This window comes from Cupressus sempervirens, chromosome 1 (assembly GCF_028749045.1).
Source record: "Cupressus sempervirens isolate cs-2001-9-10 chromosome 1, ASM2874904v1, whole genome shotgun sequence".
In the NCBI taxonomy this organism is placed as follows: domain Eukaryota; kingdom Viridiplantae; phylum Streptophyta; class Pinopsida; order Cupressales; family Cupressaceae; genus Cupressus; species Cupressus sempervirens.
Window position 1 is genome coordinate 401,670,913 of NC_143118.1, and position 21,421 is coordinate 401,692,333.

The 21,421-nt window shown below is 38.0% G+C and overlaps 1 protein-coding gene across 1 annotated transcript in view; it reads right to left on the minus strand.

The window, feature by feature from the left end:
* Positions 1–21,421, minus strand: part of LOC149577992 (Plasma-membrane choline transporter family protein) — a 74,980-nt gene that overhangs the window by 34,039 nt on the left and 19,520 nt on the right. The window contains exons 3-6 of the mRNA XM_089827089.1: positions 15,900–16,045; positions 15,392–15,575; positions 5,349–5,425; positions 5,118–5,231 (exon numbers count right to left, since the gene is read on the minus strand). Of these exons, the coding sequence (XP_089683215.1) occupies positions 5,118–5,231; positions 5,349–5,425; positions 15,392–15,575; positions 15,900–16,045 (521 nt within the window). The remainder of the gene's footprint in view (positions 1–5,117; positions 5,232–5,348; positions 5,426–15,391; positions 15,576–15,899; positions 16,046–21,421) is intronic.

A 21,421-nucleotide genomic window follows, 5' to 3' on the forward strand; every position in this document is an offset into this window, starting at 1 on the left:
CCATCTACTTCTCTGTATTCCTTCGAACACTCATTTTCCTCCTTTTTCTCACCTTCGTTGACCTTTAGCATATTACAACTCGGAAAGAGTTCGTAGTCTTCTATTTGCCAGTGGTAAAGGCCATTCACCGAGTCTAGGTCGTCGTCATTCGATCCTCCTTCTAGTGTCAATACTCCTTCGTCCGGTTCCATTTTCCTCTTTCCTTCGTCATCATTTCCTTTGTCGTCACTGTCGCCTTCACCTTCTGAGTCTGACGATGCTGCCTCCTCACCTACCATTTGTGTGTGCAGGTCAATTATGAATATTTTGCCTCCGCGCTCCATTGATAGGGTATTTCATTTCCAATCATGTTTTACTTTTGCTTGCACCAACCAAGTCCGTCCCAGAATAGCATCATATCCTTTTCTTTTCAATGGAATGACCACGAAGTCCAATAAAAATGTTTGCGTTCCAATAGTTACCAATTGCGCTTTCAAAATTCCCAACGGTTTGATTCCATGTTGGTCTGCTGTGAGCAACTGAAATGCAGGTGGCCACAACATCAGCTTTCCCAACTTCTTCCAGGTATCCTCCGGTAAGGCATTCACGCTGGACCCTCCGTCAACAATTGTGTCTGTCAAAACATTTTCCAAGATCCCCATCTCGATGACCGCCGAATGTCTTCCCGTCGTGAGCGCCAAAAGCATTGGGTCTGTTGTCGTTGTTGGACTATTGTCCCTTCCTGTGTCCTTCGTTGCTTTCAGAAATGGTGTATGATTCAAAATGGCCGTCCGTAACTAGGGCATTGTGAGAAGGAGGTCACTTATCTTGACCGATATCTCCGTTTGTAAGATCTGTCATACAATGTTTTGTTCTGCGAAGTTCCTTGCCAAGGTGCCGGTGATGTACTTCAACTGAGATGTCCCTGTCGACGATGCCTTTCCAATTTCTGCCTGCGCTTCCCCCAATTTTCTTTTTTCCTCCGTCGGCAATTTTGCTTGCCTCCGCATAATTGCCAAAACCTCCTCTTCATCCGTGCCGACAATGATCAAGTTTACTCTAGACTTTGGGCACTTGGCATCTTCATGGTCATCGTGTCCACACCATCTGCATAATAATTTCGGTGTGGTTGCCGCTGTACAATCCCGCGCAAAATGACCCCACAAATTACACGCTCGGCATTGAATGATTGGTCGTCCGTTTGCATCATACTGGGTTCAACTTCAGCTCCCATTATTATTGTTATTGTTCGCATTGTTGTTATTTTGCCCTTTGTTATTATTCTTGTACCCTCTAGATGTGGCACCTGCGCTATTCGTATTTCCGCTATTGCCCGACGAGGAAGCCTCCTATGTAAGAAGCACCTGCGGAGATCCTCTTGTCTTCATGTTAAAGGGGCACTCTTTTGTCGAATGGCCCATGATCTGACAAATGTCACAAAATTGGTTCTTTGGACACAATCCTTTAGTATGACCATCAGTCTTACACTCCGTGCACCACAGCTCATTGCCTTTTGGCTCCTTCTGCATGTTTTTAAACTCCTTCGTCATGCGGATCATGTCCTTCTGTAGGGCACAAACCTTCTTACCGTTGCCTTCATCGTCGCTGCTATCACCTCCGACAGGCTTGTCGTCATCTGAATCAGATGAGCTAGTCTTCGTCTTCTTCTTTGTTTCCAGCTCACTTTCGAGGTCCAATGCTCTGTTATAAGCTTCCGTATATGACGACAGTGGCACAATTTTCATTTTCATCCACAACTTCGAGCGTAGGCCTTCCACAAACCATATTTTCTGAAGTTCGTCTACCGGCTTACTTTCCATTTTGTTTATCAAGTCTTTTAATTTCCTGGCATAAACGCGGACGGTTTCGTTCTTCCCCTACTTAGTATTGAAGATCTCTGCTACAATTTCATTATCATCCCGCAATAGTTTAAATTCTGCCAGAAACTCCTTTTTAATGTTATCCCAACTGTTTAGCTTTTGTGGATTGGTATCAGTGAACCAATCAATTGCTACGCCTCGTAGGGTGGCCGAAAATTGCCTCATCCAATCGTGTTCATCAGTTATCCCATTTGCCTTCCAAATCGTTTCACATGTTTTGCAATGTCGAAAGGGATTGGCCATACGATCGCCATTGAACTTCGGCAATTTCTCTTTTGGTCCCGCCATCACAATTGGTTTCTATAAACAAGCGTTGCTCGGCCCTGCAACACCGGCGCTCTTCACTCCCACACCGGCGGTCTGCACTCCCAAACTGGCGGACTGGTCTCCCACACCGGCGGACTGCACTCCCACACCGGCAATTTGCACTCCCACATCGGCGGACTGCACTCCCACACCGACGGTCTGCACTCCCACACCAGCGGACTGGTCTCCCACACCGGCAAACTGCAATCCCACACCGGCAGACTGTTTTCCCACACCATCAAACTCAACAGCTGCAAACCTTGGTGAAGAAGGGTGTTCTGAAGTTGTCTCCCGTGGAAGTGTATCTTGGACGAAGAGGTCACTCCACGCTCGTGCTCCCTCGGCACTCCGAGCCGTGCGAGTCGATGCTCTTCCGTCTGAATTCTCTTCCCTCGGCGAACACAAATTCAAGAACTCCTCTCGTGCTTCTTCCACCAATTCCACCCGCTGCCGAGTTTCCTCCAACAATTCTTCCGTGCTCCGATTTTCGTCGTCAATCTTCTGAAATCTCCTTCGGCGTTGGGCTTGCTGTGCCAAAATTAAATGTTCTTGTGCAGTACGGATTCCATCTTTCCCCTTGGCCTTATTCCGATCCTTGTTAAGCGGATTTAGCATTAATCTTCATTCCTCCCACCTTCCAAATTCATAAAGCAACGGCACCAAATGTTTACCACATAAGTTAATTAAGAAATGCACACAGACAATGAACACGAACAGCAGAATACCTTAGATTATTCGCATATGCCAGAACATTACATTATGCTTGATAAGATAAGATTCAATGATAGAAGATGCTTTACAATGATCTCAGACGGGATATAAATACTATCCGCCGAACCTTCCCGAAAGAGTCCGTCGGCCACAAACATTATGTCCGCTACAAACTATTTACCCATCGGCTACAGAATACAGAAACATCGACGACAATCAACCCGTCGTCTACAGAAACACCGACGACAATCATCCCGTCAGCTACAGAAACACCAACGACAATCACTCCGTCGGCTACGGAAACACCGACGACAATCCAGTCGGCTGACACCCACACCTTCGCCATTCCGCAACCATGCCGCCACTGGTATGGGTACTTGAATTTCTATTTGAATTTTGATTTTTGAATATTACTATTGGGTATGTACTATGTTACTATGTAGAATGTTTCATGGTTCTAGTTCATGTTGCAATTTTGCTAAGTTCAAGTATTTTAATTTGGTATGTTATACTGAAACATCATTTCATAACCAGCATTTCAAGTTCTAGATGTATAGTATACAACACCCCTCCCTGCCTCGTCATCCCCTTGCTAGCATCCCCTAGTCATCCCCCCGCCATCTCGAAATAAAGGCTCATTGTCCCCCCGTCTCGGAAACTGATCCCGTCATCCCGACTTACCCTAGTGCTAGTGTTACACTGCATTTATGATTTAAACAAATTGATGATGATAATAGAGCGAAGAATACATATGCGCGATCTCTACAAAAAGTTTTGTAAATGGCATATTATCCTTCCTAAGTAACAAGTTGAAAATGTTTAGGCTGCACCATCAGTTCCTTGAATTTTAGTAGAACATTACAAGCTGACCCCACAACAACTACTTTGACTTCTATGTTTGTATGTGCAATTGCTTTATGACTCAAAGCTATAAAGTAACATAATAGGTCAAACTCCCAGCAAAACCCAAGCAATGCTAACCAAAACCCTGTAAAAGTAACATAATAGGTTAAATTCCTTGGAGAACCAAAGAAATTTCTCAAGCTTTGGTTGACACTTAATTCGCTACTCCTTCCAAATTAAGTTACTTTCCACCTTCTATGGCCCATCACTTGGACATTCTCTCTGGAAACCACCTCATGGTTGAGCATATCATATGGTCAATATGGTTTACGCATAGGCTAAACATAAAAGCTAAATGAATAAAGTAAGTTAAGTCTCCATGCATCTCACAGGCTTGCCAATGCTAAGCACGTTCTCTTTAATCCAAGATGAAACAAAACATGTATAATGAACTGAGCCTTGTAGCATGATATTCCTCAGTTTAATCACTGCAACATGCCCAGGAAATATGTCAAACAATTTCTTGACATTTATGTTAAATCTATTGGGAGCACAGCAACCTACAACCTAAGATCCAGAAGAATTCTGACCATAGACAGAATGGAACTAATAAAAGACTCCTCCACAGGATTATGTTCAAAACTTCAATATTACGTACCAGATTGGAAAAATCAATTTATTTGAGAGATGACCAAAAATTGGAAATCCAGAACTTTCAAAATAAAAAATTATGTAATTTGAAAAATCCGAACAAAATAGGACAAGTCTGAGTTGTCAAAAACATCTGGATCTGGCCAGATTTGGTAGTGATGATCATATCAGCGAAGCATACAAGGCTGACATGTACGTAATGTTGTCATTATCAGAAAAAAAAAATATTGTTATTTTGAAATTACTTCCACAAGTTTTCATTTTGCAACCATTATCTATATATCACCGTCTAAATCCACTTTATTTGTTGAAGGTCAGTATAATATAGCTCTGCTAATCTGAAGAGAAATAGCTTATATCATATCAAAAATTCAGAAGACATGACATATTTAATTGACAAATGACCAAGATAGGGTCCAAAGAAAAGCATAGAACCATTTATTTTACTTCTTGTTTATGGAGGTAGACCTTTACACATATTTAGTTGCAGCTCCATGGTGGTGTTATGAATAAAATGCTCTGTAGTTAATTACATATTAAAAAGGAAAAATTAAAACTGATATTAGCTTGTTCAGTTCTATCTTTACCTAAAAAAGCTATTAGCGATTGAGCACAGGTCTATTTAAGGTTTATAGTTCTAGGACAAGAGCATAAATATAAAATACATTGAACAGATTCAACAACAAGAATCTTGCTAAAAAATCACAAAGTCCTTTCAAATTTCATAACAGTTGAATAGAATAATACCTTTAAAACAGCAGGAGCAATAAGTATTCGCTTGATAAGTGCAATTGTTGACAAAATTACAACTACTACTACGATTGTCATGAGTACAGCAATGGCCCTTAGATGATCAAGTTCCTACACAAAAAAGGATACAAATATCTTCAGCATTCCTTGTTAAAACATTTCAAATTCAAACCATCAGCGATGTACAAAAATAAAGAAACATAACACATCAAGAAAAGTACAGCTTACCCTGCCATTTGCTTTAATATAATCTTCCGCATTTTTTCCAATGACATTTGAGATGCCATCATGCCCAATCCAACCAGCTGCTCAAGAGAAGCAATAAAACAATTAAAATATGTCACATCTACAATTACGGAAGTGGCAAAACCTATTCCCATACAATATTTGTATCTACTTCCCATCAGTTATTTGCTCTGATTGGGTTGAAACTCTTAGCACGAGAAGGTAAATCAGAAGGCATAGACTGAACTACTGAATGCCTCCTTTCTTGCTTGTTACCAACTTATGAAATAAGCTTAATTGTTCAGGTTTTATCTAAGCTTGTAGCTCAAATTCATAGTATAAGCTCCATATTTATATTGGGTGATTGTCTGGAACCTCCAAGTAGTCGGATATCATCACAGAACCTATATTGGCAAATAGTTAACCAAAATTTAGGTGCTTAAAAGTTCGCGCAAGCTTCTGGAGAGAGTGATTATGGCAAGTATCCTCAACACTTCATACTTTTCAAAGTGTCTTTTACAAGCATATGACTTGCTCTGTAAATACTAAAAATGTCTGTCTTCTTTATCATATCACTTATTATGCATTACATGTGCATCATACATCCACAAGGACTACATATGAAGAAAAGGAAAAAAATGACAATATAAATTAAATGTGAGTATACAGCAATTATAGAAAACTTTGTAGCTTAGCTCTTGTTTTGGAGATATTATGCACTGAATTCAGAAAATACGTGCACATGCATCAAAATCTGTTCTAGAAAACAAAAATATATGCCTAAAAGACCCAGAAACATACATGCATCTACTGAAGTCACTGCTATTAAATACAAGTGTTACATCCCAATTTTTTGACCTGATTTAAAATGTTCATATAGCCATTGAGGTTCACATGAAGTCAGTTGACAATTAAATTTGTTATAATCTTGTGAAATGGTAAGATGGTTAGTCGTTATAATTTCATGTGAAGATAACATGCTAGTTGATTATTTATCATGAATTCATGGAATTGAAAAGGCGATTAGCCGTTATGATTATTTATAATTAAATAACTTTTTATGGTAATATGATTTAACTGCGGAGAATTTCCTTGTAGGAAGCACATCGAAGGGGTGGAAGCATTGTCAGAAAAGAATTGGGCACAAAAGCATCACCATCACTGGGCAAATGGGTATGAATCGTGAACCACCATGGTTGAAGACCTAGTGACTTGAAAATCAAGATACAATCGATGGAACCGCATGAGCTATTAAATAAACAATTTAAAACATTAACTTAATTAAAATATAATGTGTACCTCAAAGATTTTGATTGATCTTTCACTATATTATTATAATATATACCCATGTACGTACACAGATATAAAATAAAGTGATACTATAATATTATTTTCTTTATAATAAAATGATGCCACCTCACAAATATATCTACATGCATGTAGATAGATATAAACCATAATTATTTTCGATTTATAACTTTCAAATCTTCTTCCATCTTTTTATTATTTTTCTTGTTTGAAATCAATTAAACACTTGGCACATTTATTTGGCGTCCAAGAGCCAAGATATTCTTTTTATGTGACGGCTTATTGGAAGCCAAGGAGACACATTACCTTTTTATTTCAGAAGTCGAGAGAGGCAGAATACATTCATTTTTACCATCACCCAACTTCCCTGTTCAAGCGTCCGACTTCCTTGTTTTTCACCTGACTCCTCCATATTACCCGACTGCGTTTTTTCTTAGCATTTGATACCTCTGCAGTTACCATCTAGTAACCAATGCATTGTTTTTCCTTCCACAATTTCCTTGTTATATTTAAGTTCTGCTGAAATCGTGAGCAGCATTTATACTGGAGATTAACATTCAAGATCTTTCCTATTAAGAGTGAGGCAGGTTGTTGAGCATCCAGCAATGCTCCATTCTTTCCTACAGATTATACCAAGTTATGTGATTAACCAAAAATCCAAACATTGCATTATAATTTATTAATCAGTTATTACTGCAGTCTGATTTTTATAGCAGTAAGATACAATTCTGGATTATGAAGCAAATCATCCTTGTTTATAATATCATTAGTTAAGAGGAGTAAAAGCCAAGTATCCATGACATGATTTCATATTTATTTATGCCATTGAAGTCAGAATTAAATAATATTATTCTGCAATGATAATAACTACTTTTCTCAAATCACAGAAATGTGATAAGCTGGAAAACAGAAAGAGCGGGTTGCTCTAAGATTCAAACACTTGGAAGTCACCTGGCTGTATAGCCAAGAAAAAGGGTGAAGAGGTAAGAAAAAAGAATCTGCAATAACATGAAACAAAATCAGATGTGACATAACAATGTTTATTATTTTTTTTAAAGGAATCATTTAATAGCTCTTGCACGATTATGTTTATTGTTTTCTCCTGCTGTCAAATTGAGTGGTGTGATTAGATACCAGGATGCTCAATGGCTAACAAGGTGTTTCATGTCTATTCCGGATAGGGAGGGCCTATATAGTTAAAGAAAGTGTGGGGATAAGTTTAAGGTCCGCAGTTGGGAGGTTAAGCCCCTGACAATGTTTCCCCTCTCCATGAGATGTTAGGACGTGCATCATATAAAGATAAGTTGAGTATTCAAACATTTATTGGTAACGGGTATTTTTACTTTTATGATATCTATACAAGTAGAAGATATGATGGATTAATTTATATCGTTGAATTCAATTATTTCCTTTGATGAAAGCAACCTTTCTCGTCGATGTAATTAGTAACCATTTAGATCGGTTAACCTTCCAACTGAATATGGAATATATCTATAGGATTGTTATTTCAGTCTTTCATTTATAAGAATAATGATTATGAGCATATCTTCTAATATTATGTTATTGCCACAATTAGCAATAGGAAGAAAAGGAATGAAACAGAGGTATCTGACACCCCAAATGATATAGTGGTATCTGATGCCCTAAATGATCCAATGGTAATTGATGCCCTAAATGATACAGTGGTATCTAAAGCCCGAAATGATACAGTGGTATCTGAAGCCCGAAATGATACAATGGTATCTGATGCCCTAAATGATCTAATGGTAATTGATGCCCTAATTGATACAGTGGTATTTGATGCCCTAAATGATATAGTGGTAGTTGATGGTAATCGTCATTTGATATTGATAGTTGTGGACTAATCTGGGTGATTGCAGAAGCATCCCTCCATTGATTTTCGGTTCAAATTCCATGGTATGTAGATTTTAATTTCCATAGTAAATTCATTGATAGTGTTTTCAGATGTTAGTTATGAGTTTTCCATTTAAATAATTGTAACTATTAATCTCATTCACATGAACATAACTGATATAACTGTTTTCTTATGAAAATGAAGTAATAACTTTATTTCTTTGATATGTTAAGTTGTTAATTAAGACCCAGGAAAAAGTGGTTGTTACAACAAGTCATTGTCTTATAGAGGGCCAATTCCTCCACCTATTTTATCAATCTGTAACGGTATCTTCAAAATGATGATACCAAGCTTGGGGTAAAATATAAAACACCCTTTTCTACATGTTGATGCATAAAATGAGACCATCTTGATCAATAACAATATGTAATAAATTGACTAATTCACCATCTAGCCAACCATTTTCAAGGGGACACATTATTTACTCCGTTTACCTTGCAGTGACATGGAAATGGCTGATTGGCTCCTCTGTTGCACTGTTTTATGAAGAAAAAAAAAAAAAGAAGCAGTGTTCTACAAAAGCTTGGGATGAGTGGATGCAAGGGAAAGTTTCAAGCGCAGAAATTTCTTTCTCGAATGGCTGGGAACTAGCTACAATAATATATGATATTTGAAAAATTAATTAAAGAAAACTAGAAAAGGAAATTGCACTTTATCATTTATGTAAACAATTGACAATCAATTGAACCAAAATTCTAAATGCTTCTACTATATACTATAATATTCAGCTTCATGATCTCATTAAGGAGGAAATCCATTTCTAACAGGTCAATGTTGGATAAGGAGCATTGCACCCCTCCTTCCAGTACTCTAGCCGATGACTCCAACCTTCCATCCACACATCGTGGAGGGGATGTGGTTCCAAGCCCCATTGTCTCAGTTGTTTCCAAGGAAAAGCTACCCACTGAGGATGGGGTTCTAATGAATGCGACTACTATGAACTCTCATGAACCTGCTGTGGTCTCTAAAGAGAACTCTAGTGCCTGTGATAGGGATGATAAATCAAGCAATTTTACCCTGGTTGTTATTCCTCCCCCCACCCTTAAGATTGTTAGAATCTTGTTTATGGATATTAAATGTGCTTCTTGGAATGTTCACAGATTAGAATCTCCAGACAGGAAATATCAAGAGATTTCTTAGAATGAATAGTGATATTGATATCCTCCTCCTTCAAGAGGTTACAGCCGTGGGTTTTACTCTTGATATCTCCCTTAAATGTATATGGAAAGATTTGTTAGCCTTGTCAACCAAACATCAAAGAGGCAAGGGGGGTACATCTATCCTCGTTGGCCCTAAATGGAAAAATATATTTCAGAAAGGGGTATTTCACTTTCTAATAGAGCCCTTTGGATTTCCTTCAAATACAAGAATGTTCAGTTTGGGGTCTATTCTATTTATGCCTCTAATAATTATCATGAAAGAATTGATATGCGGAAATGGGCCTACAACCTCAGAGATATCCCTTGGAGTGTTGTTGGAGACTTTAATATGATTGAAAAGCCCTAAGATAAAGCAGGAGGGTGTAGATTTGATTGGAAGGGTAATGAGAAGTTCTACCGGTATAAAATGATGAATAAACTTAAGCATTTTAATCCGCTAGATGGCCTCAAACCAGAGTACAAAGGTATCTAGCACACTTGGTTGAATTTTCAGAAAGGGGAAAGGAGAATCTATTGTAGGTTAGATAGATTCTATCTTAACAAAGAGGTGTTTGGTTGCAGAACTAACTCTAATGGTATCAATGTGAAGATTGGTCCCTTTCCCTTATCTAACCATCATCCTATCCTTGCCACTATCTTCTTTATAGATAGGCCAACACAAGTGAGAGGGTTGAGAGATGGCTTTGATCTCAATTCTTCCCTATTGGAAGATGAGAGAATTGGAGCAGCTGTGAATATCATTAATTGGTTTAATTCATGTATCATTCATTACGAAAGTGCTACTGAAAAGTAGCCTTAAAATACTACCCCACTTCTGAAGCATTGCCTCAAACCAGAGTACAAAGGTATCTAGCACACTTGGTTAAATTTTCAGAAAGGGGAAAGGAGAATCTATTGTAGGTTAGATAGATTCTATCTTAATAAAGAGGTGTTTGGTTGCAGAACTAACTCTAATAGTATCAATGTGAAGATTGGTCCGTTTCCCTTGTCTGACCATCATCCTATCCTTGCCACTATCTTCTTTATAGATAGGCCAACACAAGTGAGAGGGTTGAGAGACGGCTTTGATCTCAATTCTTCCCTATTGGAAGATGAGAGAATTGGAGCAGCTGTGAATATCATTAATTGGTTTAATTCATGTATCGTTCATTACAAAAGTGCTACTGAAAAGTGGTCTCAAAATATTACCACTTGGGAAGCATTGTTTCAAACTGTTGGGAAGAAGAAGACAAAGATTTTCGGAGGGAAGAATATGAGCTACATAACCTACTTTGTGCGGCAGAGATGAGGGTGCAAGGGGACCCTGCTGATTTGCCTGTTGTGAAGACTTTATCTCCGTGCAGGGATTCTCTCAGGAGACTCCAAAATGAGAAGTTCAAGGGGGCCAAAACCAGGGCCAGGATTAATTGGATAAATCTTGGAGATAGGGGCTTCAAATTCTTCTTCAATGTGCTTAATCAGAAGGAATCCAGAGATAGGATTGAGTATCTGTGATGAAGGTCATAAGTTGGAGACTCGAGAGAAGATCCTCAGTGCCTTTGTCTCCTATTACAGAAACTCTTCTCTTCTAGGCTACTGAGCAGTCTATGGAGTCAGCTAGGCTCAAGATCAGAGGTATTATTCCAAAGAAAATATCCGAGAATGCGGCCTAGGTTGGTAGGAACATCTGTGGAGGAAATTAACAATCCTATACTCAAAATGGCAAATGACAAAGCGCCAGGTCCAGATGGACTCCTGATGGAGTTTTCAAAGCCAACATTGAATGGATTGGTGCGGAGCTTCTACAAGTATATGAAAAGGCAATTGGGAAGATGTCTCTGGGTGCTGATATTAACTCTGGTCCTATTGAACTGATACCAAAAGATGGTGCTAGATCCCTCATTAAGAATTGGAGACCAATTACACTTTTGAATGTTTCATACAAAATCTTGGCTAAAGTTCCTTGCATTGAGCATTGATAATATTCTACTTTCAATTATCTCCCCATCTCAGACTGGTTTTGTTAAAGGAAGGCTCATCCTAGAAAATCAGGAAGCCTTGGACTGGACTAAAGAGTCCAATCAGCAGGTGAGCATGTTGTTGATCGATTACAAGAAGGCCTACGCCTGAATTGAATGGAAGTTTGTTGGTATGATGTTAGAGTGTCTGGGCTTCCCACCTATCTTTTGTTGTATGGTTCACACTGCTTAATGGAGCCAAGACTGTTTTTAAAATCATTGGTGCTAGTCTGAACAGTTTGAGATCACCAGGTCTATCAGACAAGGTTGTTCCCTGCCCCCTCCCTCTTTGTTCTTGTTGTTGATTCCTTGCACTATCTCCTAAGGGATGCTGTTTTCTCTCCTAGAGTGTCTGGCCTTGTTCTACCTAACATCGAGGAGCTCATCAATGTTCAATTTGCAGATGATACTGCCATCCTCTTCCATCTTTTTGAAGGGAACCTAAGTAATCTGATGTGCAAGGTAGATTTGTTTTGCTCTGCTTCTGGTAGTAAGATCTCCCAGACTAAGTCTATCCTTTTGGGCTAGGAAGAATCCCCTCCATCATGGTGCAGCAGACTCTCCATTCCCTGGGGTCGACCCAATCCCATTGTCAGGTTTGGCATCCCCTTTACTGTCAGCCCAAACTTGAAGAATATGTGGGAATGGGTGAAGGATAGGTTGAGAAGAAACTTAGCAAATGGAACACTCACTTCCTCTCCTTAGTTGGCAAAATTTAGGTATGTCAAATGATCTTGTCTTCATATACTGTATACGATTCGTCAGTCTGGATGTTCAATCAGGGGCATATGAATTACATCCAAAAAATTATCAGGGGCTTTCTATGGTCAGATGGAAAGGTAACTATAAATCTCATTCTGTGTGTTGGGAATGGCACACCACCAGTATAGAGCTTGGGGGGCTTGGATCAAATGATCTAAGGATCCAAGGTGCGGCGCTTGCAGCTAAATGGATAGCTAAAGCCTCTGCTGAAGATGAACCAAGGAAGATCCTTGTTAGGAACAACATATCCAGGGCTTTACCTATTCATGTCAAATACTGTAAAGGGCTTCATATTAATGAATTCTTAGCAGGCAAGTTGGACTTGAAGATAGGAGGCTCAGCTGTCTTTAAATCTATCTGGAAGCATTGGAGCTTAGTGAAAGATCATATTTCTGGGAAAACTGTAGTTATTGGTAACAGTATATGTGGTGAAAGATACATAACAATAAACCCCTGGCTCTATTACAAGGCTGCTCTGCCAAAAAGTGGGACGCTAAAGGTATTAGATGCTTTCAGGATATTAGCAATGATGATTGCAAGTTGGAATGGGAAGTCTTGGCTGAAAATTTTGATCTACCTCAATCTCAATGGAGAACCTATTCTTTTCTGAGAGGTTCTTGTAGCCACCTCAACCCACCCAAGCCTCATTGTGAACCTTCTCTTAGAATTGCTGACTTCATTTGGCCTGATGGTACCCCTCTCCCCTTGGTCAAAGCAAAATACCTTTATTTTCTACTCACATGAAAACAGGACATCATTGAACACCTCAATGCAAAGTAGAACCTCAGCATTGATCAGCCTTCTTGGAGCAAACATCTCCTTAACCTATGGCACCGTCCGGTTGAGCCTAAAATTCTTTGTTTTCTCTGGCACAGACTTCCTTTCAAGAAGCTAAATGGTGAGCCCAACTGTTGTGAATCAGTCTTTCATGTGTTCTTTGATTGTATCTTTGCAAAGGAAGTTTAGGGTATTTTTGGGCTGGTTCCTAATTATGATTTCAGTGTCTCTCATGTTATATCTGGCAACATCTTGAGTGATTACAATAGCAGGGATTCCTTTTGGCCTATCTATTCTTCTTTATTGTTATGGAATATCTAGACAATTAGGAATAATGATTTTTTAATAGGAAGAGCAGGTACCTTACTGAGTATCTGCGGAGACTCATTTACTCTGATGTTTCTCTACAGGTCACTGTGATTTTGAAAATGAAGCAGGAATTTGTCAATTTACTTAACACTGGCAGGGAGTTGATCGAAAAAAATGAGGTGGCACATGGCTACATGGTAGTCGAAAGGAAAGATGACAGTGGATCTAGGGGCAACACCTTACCTGCCAGCGGTGAACCTGATGATGATTTCGACATCCCTCTGAGCCAGTTCATTCAGCTGTTGAGAGATCTAAGAAGTAAATCAGAAAGTTCTAAAGGCAAATGCAAACAGGGAACCTTTCAGCAGGCTGCAGGGTCTTCCGATGCACCAGCTTCAGTTTCTTTTCCCCTTTCTGTCACACAGATCAGATCCCAGGCTGTTTATGTCTTAGCAATGTAGGCTTTGGTTATTATCAGTTTTTGACATATTGTTGTATTGTTGTATATCAATCTGATGCTGAACTCTTCCTTTTTTGGTATGGTATGTAATTCGTACAAGTCAGTTCTTCTTTCCAAGGTACTTAACAACTATTAATGGATAACATATAATCAACAGAAAAAATATGTTTTGATAACGTTTAAAGTGCATAAATATTGTAATCATCACTTACACTGCAACTAAAAACTTTAAATAAACATTTTTTCTGAATAACAGACAGTGATAATATATTGATTCTAATGACTATAAGCATATAGCTAGTACTCTAGTTTTATAAATTTTTCTCATAAAAGGTTTCTACTTTCTACTTGTAGCACATTATAGCTAAAGCAATTACACAACGACCAAGCACTTTGCCCTCTATTGCATAAGTTGTCTTCCATATACCCACTCTGCTATTCCAAGAGACAATGCAAACACTGTCCATTAACTCTAGTCATTCAGAAAATCGGTCCTGATTCATTTTTCCTCCATTATAGTTCAAAGAATATAGAATTAGAGAGAAGGCTTGAGTACTATACTCTCAGCTCACTTGCACAGTTTGAATTCACCAAATAGTCAAATCCTCCAAGTTCTTGAAAACTACGGGAATGGTCATACTTTAACAGCCATCATGTTCAGATCTCACATTCATCAACAGATTTATGATGTAACGGAACAAGCTTCAAAAATCATGTTCCAGTCTCCCAATCATCAAATTTATTCAAGCAGATTTATGAATAATGGAACAAGCTTTAAAAACTGGTATCACAAGAGATTTCAATGAAAATTTTGTGATTTACAATTGATCAAAGAAAACACAACTTAAATGGAAATTTGAAACAAAAAAGTCTTCCACATTATACAATTAAACTACTGCTTAAGCAGATAAGACATGGTGATGAAAATACTAATAACCCAATAAACCATACTAGATTTTGATTCGATTCCACATTGGAAACAGAGCCTGAAGACAGTATAATGTCCCTTTCCTCTTCTTAGATTAACTATTTCTAATTCAGATCCTCCTTTGAAAAGGCATTCCCAAAGATACTGTGCATATCCTCTTTATACAATTAAACTACTACTTAAGCAGATAAGACATGGTGATGAAAATACTAATAACCCAATAAACCATACTAGATTTTGATTCAATTCCACATTGGAAACAGAGCTTGAAGACAGTATAATGTCCCTTTCCTCTTCTTAGATTAACTATTTCCTAATTCAGATCCTCCTATGAAAAAGCATTCCCAAAGATACTGTGCATATGCATTTTGTTGCTGAATGTACCTTTCCTTCCAATAATATTGCGTTAAGTTTTTAAATAGTGACTAACCTTTTGTGTAGAAAAACAGTGTGATGGAAAAGGTAAGAATATTGAGGAGAACAATTGTTGCCCATATCATCACTGCAACAAAGTAGCGAATCATAACCAACCAAACCACTGACAAAAACAATGGCAGCAATCCCCCACATACAATCAAAACAGGCCATGCTTTCCCAACATCAGCTACATATCTCTGTAAGTCAACAAATATGAAAATATTAACTCAAGGCCAAAGAAAATAACAGTTGAAGAAAAGAATTATTAAATTAAAGGTATCCTCTGATAAACAAAACAATACGGTCACAAAAATGAACATAAATATGCACTTTATTTATTATCAATGTACTTAATGTTCACAAAAAGTGAAGTGAATATGCCTGACGATTTGTGCAATAAACAAATAAAGAATCGAGCTCTGAAGCAGCAATCTCATTCTGTAAATAGTTAACCCAAAATGCTGGATAGTTACATTCTTTCTTGAAGATTTGCATATTTAAGCAATCACTCAGAAATGCACCTTGAGAACAGCTTGATGGGAATTGATGGACGTATGGACAGATTTTACTATGATACCACCTTCATCAATATCCACCCCACCCATCTGCTTCCAAAACTGCAATGAAGAATTTGAGGGGCGGGCCGCAAACTGACAACTCCAAAATACTATCAAACATGGTCAAAGAGGAAAAACAAAGTCAATAAGCAGCAGTGATGAACTTGATAAAAAAAACATAGAAGAAAATGAAAACAATTGCTAATAAATTCCAAAAATATCAACTATACCCCTAACTCCTCGAACTGAGACTACTCAAGCAAATGGAACAGATTATAAAGACTGAACAAAACATCAAATTCGCAAAATTGTCTGTTTTGGGATTAAGTAGCAATGAATTTTTATAATTATCATATAACCACCACTCTTGTCAGATATTATAGTGTGTCACTAAGAAAGTCTGCACAGCTATGCAAAATAAGGGTTCATTGTTATAATTTATAATGTTTACACATTTCAGATGTAACAACAATTTAGATCCAATTTTACAATTTGCATCATGCTTGATATTTATTTACCCACTTCCAAGACATATGCAGTAAAATTTCACATCAAACAATTAAAAAATTATCAATAATGCCTACATCGCCTAAGCATCCACCAAAAAGGAAAGGTGAGAATTTGACTAAGCATCCACCAAAAAGGAAAGGCGAGAATTTGACTAGTATTAGATAATTTAGATGCATGGAACCCTTATTCACAATAATCTATAATGCTACTGCATAGATGGAGACATAATTTCCTTCTTTCTGTGGTGGTGGTTGTACTAGTAGCGCATTTCATACGACAGCCATCTGTACGGCTCTTTATATGCAAATAAATGCTATTTGGAATTTAATGATGCTAAGGTATTATCTAATGGGCACTGATTAACACCCCATGCTGTTCTATAAACAGCTTACTTGGATAGGCATCATGAAGACACCATACTGACTCTCCTGGTATGGAGGATAACACATAATTTGTGACAAGGAGTATTGACTGGCCACTTTTTGAAGGAACTGACTAGTGCTCTATTCAAACTTTTCATTGGAGCACAATTTGAAGTAGACCCTGGAGGCATTAGTGTACAAACAAATCTCAAGGAAGACTGAACAAAAAATTCAATGACAACAGCAGCTCAAGAGTGTTAAAGTGGCAGTTGGAATATTTTGCAGCTTTTAATATGTTTAATGGGACATCATATGTTGCCAAGTAGAAAAGGGAGGGCTGAGTAAAAACTTCCACAGATGCAGTAAGTCATAGAGCCACAAGGCTGTGCAAAACAAAGCATAATTCAGCAGTGCACACAATTGTACAAATTTTACAGATAAGAAGGCAAGGGGATTGAGACCAATAATGAAGAAAACCATGCCAAAATTTCAAGGAAGAAGAACAAGCAGACAACAATTTCTCAGAATATTTAATTCAAAACTTGGCAACTAAGTTACCAGGGTACAGGTATGGTATATGTATGGGTGAATATGTAATACTTGGTAGCTAAGTCACCAGTGGTACAGGTAAGTTATGTGTACAGGCACAGAAGTTCACTAATTGTTTTGGCGCCTAACTCAGTATGGCTTCAATAAATTTGTATAAAATCAAGAACAATATAAAAAATTAAATTAAATAATGATAAAGTGAACAGAATAGAAATGAATTAGCTTGGGTTTATTTGCATCAGAGTGTTTATTTTATGTTCTTTAATGATATTTGTTTTAAATATTTTTTTGTCTTGTTTATGACTGTTGTTTGACAGTCGGATCATGCTAACTACCAGGGATCCTGTCATGGTACAGCATACGTGCACAACCCAGCACAGTGGCAGGATCCAGGAGATACCGGAGAGGTAAAAGAACAACAATACCATAATCACACAAGGTACACCTACAGGGGCCTGCAAGGAAGTACCAATAACGTAACTTGGCAGAAATGCACAAATTGGAGGAAAGCTCAAAAAAGAATTGATAAATTGATAATAGACTTGATAATGAAAACAACTAAGCCACCGAACAAATCATGAAGATTCAATATATATATTTGTTGGCTAAATATTTTGTAAAATGGAGTATTTAGAATTTAGACACACTGTGTGAGATATAATCTCTCCTCTCAACTTAGGGAGGTGCCCTTCTTATTGCTACTGGCTCAACTAAAACTTAAAAATAATTTCGAACTAATCAACAATTGGGTGTTGTATCACTTCCACTTTATACAGGAAAGTTTATGAGTCTTTGAACTTATGAAGATTACTTAGATAATAATTTACTGGTATGCTTAAAAATTAATATTTTGGTTAATGTTAAGATTATTGGCATTATTGCTCCAACTAGTGCTTAAAAGTGAAGTTGTCAAAGATCTCAAGTTTATAAAGCACATATTTATGGAAGTAAAAATCCTTCCTAAAGAAAGAGGAAGTCATACTTGCAATACCCAATCTTAGATTAGTTTGGATTTCTTGTTAAGTTTTAGTTGATTCGGCAGAAATAAGAAGGGTGCCTCCCCTAAGTTGAGACAAGAGATTATATTTTACGTATTGTGTCTAAATACTTCATTTTGCAAGTAGTGTGTCTACAACAGCTTACAAAATTTAGCCAATAGTTTTTGGCGACTTTGGTGCAGACACAAAGGCATTCAGAAGCCTCACACTTTTGTTTGAAGTCTAGTATCTTGTTATTGTTCAAAAACTTTATTTTCCAAGTTGTATATCTCCATGGTAGTGGGATTAAGCCGTTATGTCTGACGCAAGAAGGGTGAAGAGTCAAAAGATACTACACCAAGTTGGGCTCAACAAACTAAGCTTGATCTTCTTACTATCAGACCCCCCTCTTTCATGAACTACTAGTTTTCCACAATCAAAGAAAAAGAAGCCTATACAAGTGAAGCCTCACCATTCTTTTTCAAACAGTTAATTCCTTCCATTCCACTCATCCCAATTTTTCCAAAGATGGCTGCCATAGGTCCCTTGGGGTCATCTTTGTTAGAAACAATAGTCCACCAAGATAACTGGGGGGTGAATCAATTATCCAACATTTAAAATATTTATCTTCTTTAAACAAACTTAACCATTCAACCAAAGTAAACAGCAACCATAATAAGATGACGTAGACAACTACACCAGATATGTTAACTAGGGAAACCCTTGATCAAAGGGAAAACCCCGGTGGGAATGATGACCACAAGATGATGTACTAATATAAATATTCCTTGTTAGAGGATGGACCCTATTAGGAGTCTATTACAATATTTAGTACATAGAGTCCCTGTTAGGAGACTTTGAATCCTTGTTAGGAGTTGTAGTACAATGTATGCAAGAAGAGCCCACTGCCCAAACATGCAATTCAACTACAAGAAGAGCTCACTGCTCAAACATGCAATTTACTGTTATGTTCTTCTTTCCTTTGTTCTATCAATCAAACCAACCACTATTAGACCTTGTAGACCAGGTCACGAACCTCGGATCCAAATATCAAACCTTGGATCACTCAGCAAAACCTCGACAATGAAGTTTCCTTCACTTCCACTCTGCTCTACTCAACTTCACATTCCGCTCTCTCTATTGCTTACAAATATCATCCACACAATTCCACATCCATATCATGATAAAGAAAAATGTCCTTCCTTTATACCGAGTCCATAGAATAATTCCCTAAGTCAGCTTTAAGACCTTCTCAATTAAACATTATAGGACCATATTAAGAACACGTTACACTTAGCGATAACATTAATCTTCTGCCTTGCAACTTGAATAACTTTCCGTACACACAATATTATGACGAGCGAACTTAGCCATGTCATCACAAACATGTCTTCTACACATCCTCAACCTCAATTCTCAGAATAACAACTCTACTAAGAGATATAACAAGTTTACCAGAACATGCCTTTGTAAACTCTATCTCAGAACAGACATCACCAAAACTTACATAACTTCTTCCAGACTTGTCATTTCTTCTTCTGACGTTAACTGCATATACCAAATACTCAGACATATCTCCCATAACCTCGGATGGTTAGAATACTCAACTAGTCATCCATACCAACTTTATCTTTCCGCTGCTCTTCTGTCAAATACTACAAAAGATTGCTATGCTGACATCAATGACAAACTCAGTCATGAATGTAACATATCATCATAGTAACATATCTACAATACTCCCCCATAGGAATATCATCAGCATTCATCTCTCAACAATCTTTTGGTAACTCCACCACTTCATCCAATTCCACAAGGTTCCCATGAGAAGTTCCTGACATTCTATGGTGAAACAGCATCCTAACGAACATATTAAAGGCTTTTAAATTGCTTGTGGTGCGCTCGGTGTAGAGCATTGAGCTGTGTAAGTACGGTTGTTTGAGGAAACTCGCCAAGGCAATGCAGCTGATTGGTTCTACGATCTTGAACAAGGTTCTATCTGTGATACACTTAAAAACAAGTTTGAGGAACGACTCTAGACTACTCAGGATAAGTGTGCTCTACTAGCTCAATTGACGTAAATGAAAAAGGACAAGCATGAAGGCATGTGAGAATTCATTGCCAAGTTTAATAAACTAGCAAATAGAATTCCTACTGTAGCATGGCCTACACCTAAGAACCTCAAGTGTTTCTTCATCAATATGCAATTGCCTAAAGTCAGCTTCTTATTGAGAAGGGTTGTTCCTACAGATCTGGCTAATGCACAAACTCTAGCGACAGAGATTTAAGATCACTTGATCTTGGCTGGTAAGATTCAAAGAGACTCAAACCACTCCAAAGGAAATTCATTTTCAAAATCTTCCGCATCAAGCACCACAAATCCAATGGTGCAGAAGCTATCAAATGAAATTCTTGCTCGCAAGAAGCAAATTTCTCAAGGATCATTCGCTGCCCTGTGCAAGGATATTCCATGGCGGACATATCCAAATACTGCCCACAATTATGCAGCAAACAATCAAGCCCAGCTTCCCCCTCCTCCAGAGAGGCTTGTGCTTGCAGCCCCTCCAAGCAATGAGGTACTAGGAAGCAGATCAACTTCGTTACCAATCAACTGAATATCAAACAAAGGCCATTGCTGCCCCTTATCAGGAGGATGAAGAGACAGCTGGCAACTCTAATATCGGGTACATACACTATGATGCAGAATCTGAAGAAGCCATGGTCAAGCATTTGTTATGATGCCTCCTTCTCAAACAATCATCAAAATGACAAGAAAGCAAAGGATGGTCCTCAATTCCCAGTCACTATTGCTAAAAGAGGAACACTTTTGTCCACTCTTCTTAAAGATGCAGCAAAAAACCAATTAAGTAACAATGATCCTTCTTCTTCTCCAAGTGTACCCAAACCCAGTGTGTCTATCTGAAACCCCAAGAAGTTTTTCCTTTTCCCTAGCAAGCTCTTTTCAAGCATTTGATATCATTGACCGTGCTAAAAAGATGAAAATACAAATGTCTGAGATTGAGTACTTACAAGCTTATCCAGATCAGTTGGATAGACTTACCAAACATGTCAAGGAATCCCAACCTGCTCA